This window comes from Zootoca vivipara, chromosome 11 (genome assembly GCF_965207765.1).
Source record: "Zootoca vivipara chromosome 11, rZooViv2.hap1.1, whole genome shotgun sequence".
In the NCBI taxonomy this organism is placed as follows: Eukaryota; Metazoa; Chordata; class Lepidosauria; order Squamata; family Lacertidae; genus Zootoca; species Zootoca vivipara.
In genome coordinates, this window is record NC_142594.1 from 30050098 (window position 1) to 30057194 (window position 7097).

At 40.2% G+C, this 7097-nt stretch overlaps 1 protein-coding gene across 1 annotated transcript in view; it reads right to left on the reverse strand.

The window, feature by feature from the left end:
* Positions 1–200: 200 nt before the first annotated feature.
* Positions 201–7097, reverse strand: part of UMAD1 (UBAP1-MVB12-associated (UMA) domain containing 1) — a 58519-nt gene continuing 51622 nt past the window's right edge. Inside the window, exon 6 of the mRNA XM_088653575.1 lies at positions 201–219. Coding sequence (XP_088509701.1) covers position 219 — 1 coding nt within the window. The 3' untranslated portion in view covers positions 201–218. The remainder of the gene's footprint in view (positions 220–7097) is intronic.

Consider the following 7097-nt stretch of genomic DNA (forward strand, 5'->3'; position numbering starts at 1 on the left):
GAGTGATATATCTGATCTCTCGTTGCGTAACGTGAGTTGTGTTTGCAAAGGTTATGTCCCCGTATCATCTCCAACAACAACAAGACCAATATGTAAAAAAAAAATGTATTGTTTCATAGATAAAGTACTAGGCTTAGACACAGAAGACCAGTGTCTTTTAATCCAAGGCCCACTGAGCAGCCTTGTCCACAGAACTGTCTTTCAGGTATATTTCCGCATCTGTAAAAAAGAAAAGAAAAAAGGAATAATTACTTATTTTACAAAGTTGTGGCAAGGCTGATGATTCCAAGGCATTTATTGCCCTTCAATTAGTGTTTAAACTTTGTTTTGTTTTGTTTAAATAGGCTTTTAAAAGCTTGCCTTTACCAACTAGTCTTCCTTGCTCTGCTTTTGATATTTTATTGCTGCTTACGGTAAATAAAACAAAACCTGTCTCTGCCTCCTGATCTGCCATTGTGGTTTGCATGCAGAACGTTGCAGGTTCAATCCCTAGCATTTTCAAGCAGGGCTAGAAGAGAACTCTGCCTGAAATGCTGGCGATCCACTGCTAGTCATTCCTGAATACAATGGTCTCACTCATTATAAGGCAGCTTCCTATGCTCCTAGAGTTTTGTGATTTCTAGTTTTACTGTGTGTTATGTTGTTGCCTGGAACTTGTAAGAGGAAAGCCAGTGCATAACTATTATGAATAAAATACAATTATTAAATAATAACTAGTGAAGACCCATGACACACTGCAGAAGGAACGAAGATAAGGCAGGAAGAGGAACCAATAGCGAAAGAAAACACACTAGCTGGTGACACTGTTGTCCAAGCGGAAAGTCACTATGGGTACCAGCATGTATATGATGCGTCAATCAAGAGGTGCCTAACTAACACTATAAGTAAGAATGATCCATGTTGCATCTTCAACTATCAATAACATTTTGCAGGTGAAATAAAAATAAAATAAAAATTAAAAATTGTCCAGTAGCACCTTACAGACCAACTAAGTTTGTTCTGGTATAAGCTTTCGTGTGCATGCACATTTCTTCAGACCAACATGGCTACCTACCTGAATTTTGCAGGTGGTGATGAAGGGGTCGGCTTCAGTATGTTAAAATTTGGATTTCAGTATGTGACACAGGCTGCAATCCTTACATGGGAGCAAACTCCATTGAACACAGCGGGGTGTAGCTTGAAGTAAACATGTATAGGGTTGAGCTTTAACACTAGCTCCCCACTAGCCCCATAAAACCCTCCACATAAAGCTATATGTATAAAGCTATATAATATTTAATAAACTTAAATATTAGGAACACACAACGCTCAGAATGGAACACAAACATTCTGCCTGGCTTTGGAAATTCAGAAGTTGCCAAAGGTAAAGCATAAGAGATCTGACAAAGGAAGCTGTGGTAGGACAAGGAATTTCCAAAATGAAAAACAAACAGAGGCTGTCATTTTCTTTTATGCAGAAAAGGGAAGGGAGACAGATTTGCAAAAAGGACTGCATGCACCTTCCTAAGGGTGCTATTTTCTGCTTGTGAGAAGATCAGGATGTCAGCAGTAAGATTACTTATTTGGCTCTAATTGCAAATATGATTACTTATATCATAGAATCACAGCAGAACAAAGCTTTTTCAACTTGCCCCATCTTTTAAAATGATGGTGGAGTGATTAGTCATTTGGAAATCTTCTGAGCTATAATGAGCAGTGGCATGATGTGTGGGAGCTGATTAATATGGAGGCAGCTATCAAAAAGTTGTGGGTTGGGGCGTTCTTTCATCTTTCTTATACGTGTGTTTAGAGGAAGGTTAGAAGACAATTTCTTTTAAGAATAAATGTGAGAGTTATTCCAGAGTTCAAAGCTTTTGCTGAAAGTATGCAAGTTTAATTCTGGTGAGATCTTCATCTTGTCTTCAGCTGATGCATCAGCTCTCTACTTCCACACTATTTATTGTGAGAAACAGAATGTCACTATGACAAACACCTGTCAATAGAAATTTTACAGGAAAGTCATTAACACGTTACCCAGTTTGTTTGTTTATTCCTAGCCAGTTACTTTTTCACAATGCCTGCATTTTAACTTATCTAGTTTTCACTGCTATTAACGAGTCCTACAGCCATCCTGTGCATTTTCCACTTGTAAATCCTATTAACAAACAAGACAAGCTGCTTAGGTTGCTATATAGCAATCTAGCCATTGTGCCTCTTTGCTAATACAGTAGCATGCAAAAGTGGAGAACATTGCACCCAACACCACTGGCGTACAGCCTCTGGAGGCTAACTAAATAAAGTTAGCTACTCCTGCATCCCACATTGTTTATTCTCACAGATATTCCCTGAACAATGGGAAAGCCCCTACCCCTTGGCTGAAGTACTCTTTAGAATAGACTTCTTCTTCATGGCCAGACTGTGATCCTCAGCATTTGATCAAGGCAATTACCTGATATGGCCAGTGTTTTGGAGGGTGTTATCCATGTTCCAATAATATTTTTCTTAAACTACTGTTACCTTTTTCTGACAGTCTCTCTTTTAGGAATATCAGCAGCAGCAACAGTATACCTTGCCGAGTCCAAGTGGGGACTAAGAGCTCACTAGGTCATAAAAGTGGAATCTGAAGGTGACCCTCAAAGAGAAATAACTAGTTCTTTAAACACAATGGTGCCCCCACGTGTGTGCCTCATGCATGCATGAAAACATAAGAGAAGCCACGCTTGAGAAAACTTAGCGGTCTATCTAAACCAATGGCTTGTTCTTCATAATGGCTTGTTCTTCATATGCCTCTGGAAAGCTCATTAGAAGGGAATACCCCTGTTCTGTTTGCTGTTGCTGAAACTAGTGGTTGCATTGTGACTGGCAACCACTGATAGAACAGTTTTCCTCTATGAATCCACAGTTCAGAATCTCCAGAAGTGGTTGGACTACAAATGCCATCATCCCTAGCCATCTTAGTCAGTGGTCAAGGATGACGGGACAATATCTGGGGGTCCAAAAACACTGGCCTAATCCTACTTTAAGATAATGGCCTTCACCACATCTTGTGGCAGTGGGTTCCATAAATTAATTATGCCCAATTTAAAGTTCTTTGCCTGTCTTATATCTCTTGCCAATTGATTTCATTGTATGATCCCAAGTTATTGGGAATTATTTGGGTGACCTTCTATTGATCTTCTCCACAACTTGCTTAGAGTATTGCCACCCTCTATCACTTTTCCCCTTTGACACACAAAAAGAAAACCACCCTTCCAAACATTCGAGAACCTTTCCCCATGGTGATTTTCGCTTGACAATAGATCTATGCTGGTTTCCAAGACTTCCAGCGGATGAGGCTTATATCTCACTAGCTCCCGTTTGGCTGAAAGTACCTGTCTCCATGAGAAACAACATACGGCTGACCTTCTCCAGCCTATTTACACCGTAAGAGGTTCTTTTGTTGCTAACCCCACGGATGTCGAGAGCGTCACTCTTGTGCATAACAGCTTCTGTTACTTGGTAACATTTCCAAATATCATAGGGGAGAGTCAAAATGACATCAGACTGAAATTCAGCAGCATTTAAACATACAAAAAAAACTACATGAGGGAATTCAAAATACGGAACAGGCTGTTGTATTGCACTTGTCACCAAACCACCCACTTCCTTTTCATAACCACTCTACACACCTGTGCATATAGAAATAACTGTGAGAAAAGGGCATCTTTCTTTTCTTCAGACGTTGTTGCACTCAACATTTCATTTTATTTGTAAAAGCTGTGCAGAAAACAGGTTCTTGATTTCTTTTTTTTAAAAAAAGTGGCATGGGTAATGTACAAACACTCCCATGAAGGAAGATGCTTATAATGTTCACATCATGGGGCTTTCAATGGCAGAAGCAACTGTGTGCATTTAACACATTTAATGTATTTAATGCATTTAACGCAGCAACTCACAAAGAAGATGAGAAAATATATAATATACTCCTCTCGCAAACTGCTCTTCCACTTTTCTTTTCTGGAAAGATTACAAACTGAAACATGAATGGTTTTTTTCACCCACTACTACCACCTTGCCCTGCCGAGTCGTTTCACATACTTAATGGTAGCATTCGACTTCCAACAGCCCAAGACAGCATAGCCACAGGTCAGGGAGGAGGGGAGCTGTGGTTCAGTATAATCGGGAGATCACCACATTGGCTACCATGCATATAAAACAAACCGCCCAACTCACAATAAAAGCTCAAACAGGATTCATCTGAATTACAAGGCTACTTGAACAGAAACAGCAAAAAAAATTATTTATTTATTTTTAGAGTAGAAGTACAAGCACTCAGGGAGTAAGTGAACTGTTTCACTTCTGTTGCTCTAATAAAACAGAATTATATAAAGAGCCTAGTAGACTGCAAAGTTCCTGGGATACATCAGAGAGCCTCCTAAAATAGAACACTACTAACAGGATTAGATTGCCACTTCTCAGTAGTATTTGCTCTTCCAGACCCAGGGGGAACGAATCAGTTGATCTTAACAAGTAGATTTGTCTATCTCTACATAAAATTAATATATGTCATCCCCTCAGAGTTTGCTTCACCTTCTCTAGAGCCCTTGAAGTGAGGCTCTTGCAGCTAAATTTGGTGGGGAAATATTAGAACTACACTGAGGAGACTTGTTCTGAGGTAGTGAACCAGGTTAAGGAATCTTGGCACTTCTTTCAACTGCATCCTTTGTAGGAAAAGCCATTATGGAATCTTCCTTCCAAATCACTTCCTAGTTGTGATCTCAGCTAATTGACCCCTGTCACTTCTCTCATTGTGTAACACACTGAAGCACATCAGTTCCTTGCAAAATCATTTGGACCAAGGCCTAGTGTAATCGGGAATCAGAATTTAAAGTGTTTGATTGATTACATTACATGGATTAACACTACAATGGATTGGCAAATACATAAGGAATATTTAAAGGTGAATTTATATTGCCAACATGAAATTTAGCTACTGGCTGTTAGCCATTGCCAAAAACCCATCTTCCTTGAATATGTTTAATTTAATAAATTCCTGCAGGCCAATGATAATTAACCTGCAACTGTTATTTGAGCACCCTTTGTACAATCACATATGGATAGTACACATCTGCCAACTGGAGTTTTCAAGTTATGCATGTTTGCAAGTTCTTTATTGTCTATTTATAGATTTTAAAAATTGCAGTCACATTTTAATCGTACGTACTGTACCCCACTATAATAAAGTGTCATTTGCTAGTGAACAGTAGCTTATGTTAGAAGCATCTTCTTCAAGGAACTGAAGGGTTAAGACTGGTAGCCCAGGAACCCCCAAACTTCGGCCCTCCAGATGTTTTGGACTAAAATTACCATCTTCCCCGACCACTGGTCCTGTTAGCTAGGGATCATGGGAGTTGTAGGCCAAAACATCTGGAGGGCCGCAGTTTGGGGATGCCTGCTGGTAGCCCTTCCCATTTTGTCAGCCCTAGAGACAACATGTTGCTCTCTAAGTGTTTGGGACTACAACTCCCAGAAGCCCCAGTCAGCATGGCTAATAGTCAAGGATGGAGGAGCTGTAGCTCCCAACATCTGAAGGACACCACCATGGCTATCCCTGTCCTAAGAAGAAATTTCTGGCTGCCCAAGCATAATAGTGCAGCTGCATAGAGTACATAAGGGGAACATATTATGCATCAGATATGATCATAACAAGAGCTGTGCCAGAGGTCTATCTAATACAGTATTCAGTCTTCACAGCGGCAAACCAGATGCCTAATAAAAAAGGCCACAAGCAGGACATTGAGCAAACAGTACTCTCCCACTCGTATCTCCAGGAACTGATGCACAGAAGCATACAGCAATTCAGCCATCATGATTTACAGCTGCTCATAGTCGAATCCTCCATGAATTTGCCTTTTAAAACCATCCAGGTTGGGCTTCCTGTTTCCGGCAGTGAGAAATGGCTGACACCCATACGATCAGACCTCATCCATGCCAGTAATTTAGGGCTGATATGGGGGCAATTAGCCCTGGCAGCCTCCCCAGGGTGGGTGAGGACTGTCTCGTAGACCCGCAGATTGTCCGAGATTGCCAGCTTGCATCAAGGTGCAAGTGGCAGGACGCTGGGTCCCAGAGCACGACACGGCTGGCACTCTCTGAAGCCACTCTCATAGCTGGAAATATCTGTTTGATAAAATAATTAGATTTGGACAACAAACAGACATAGTCTGGACCGAAGAAGACTGAGAAAAAACCTGCAGAACTGCACAGTCCCTGGTGTTTAAGGTCAGACTTAAAAGAGATTATTTGTTTGGATTACAGAGGTGATTGGTACGTTCTTTTTCTCTTCTCAATCCCTACAATTGTTTTTCTACCCCAAGCCTCATTAAGAAACCTATTTTTTTAAAAAAAAGTACAGACGGACTTCTGTTTATAATTAAGTATTCAATTGCGCAGCTTTACTTAGACTTGAAAGACTTGATAAAGATAATAGAAGAAACTAGATGGCGCTTGTTAATATAACGCAGCACAGAAAATATGAGAGTTCCTCCCTTTTTCAAGGGAAGTGGGAGATGCTTGCTGGCTGACTTTGTAGTGACTTGAGAAAATAATTTGGGATAACATACAGTGCATCTGTTTGCAGAATTTCTTTATTATGAGCGAGAGAGAAGGCTAAATGGATGTATAGTAGCCCCCCTTCTAGGGCCCAGAAGAGGGGATTGTGTGGTCTCCAAAAGCTGATTGATCGCCAAATGACTTATATCTGTGGAATACAGTTCATTTACATTGCAATATTGCAAATAGTATGCCTAACAATTTTTCAAACGACAGGCTTGGACAACAGCCTGTATTGGAATAACTTAACAACATGGGAGTCGCTGTGTCATTAAACTCTAAACGATAGACATGGACAGCAGCCTGGATTGGAAGATTGGAATGAAGTCAGGAAAAGCTGAGCTTGCAAATAGACAGTTGGAAAAATACATATTTACAAATAAATCTGTATTCGATGGATGAAAGGATATATGATTTCTGACATGATTTAGAATCACATAGCCAGGGATGGAGAACTTTAAAGTGATAAGATCGGAATGTGGAAAATATGAGAACAACAGAAGAAGGCAGGAACGAAGATATTGGAG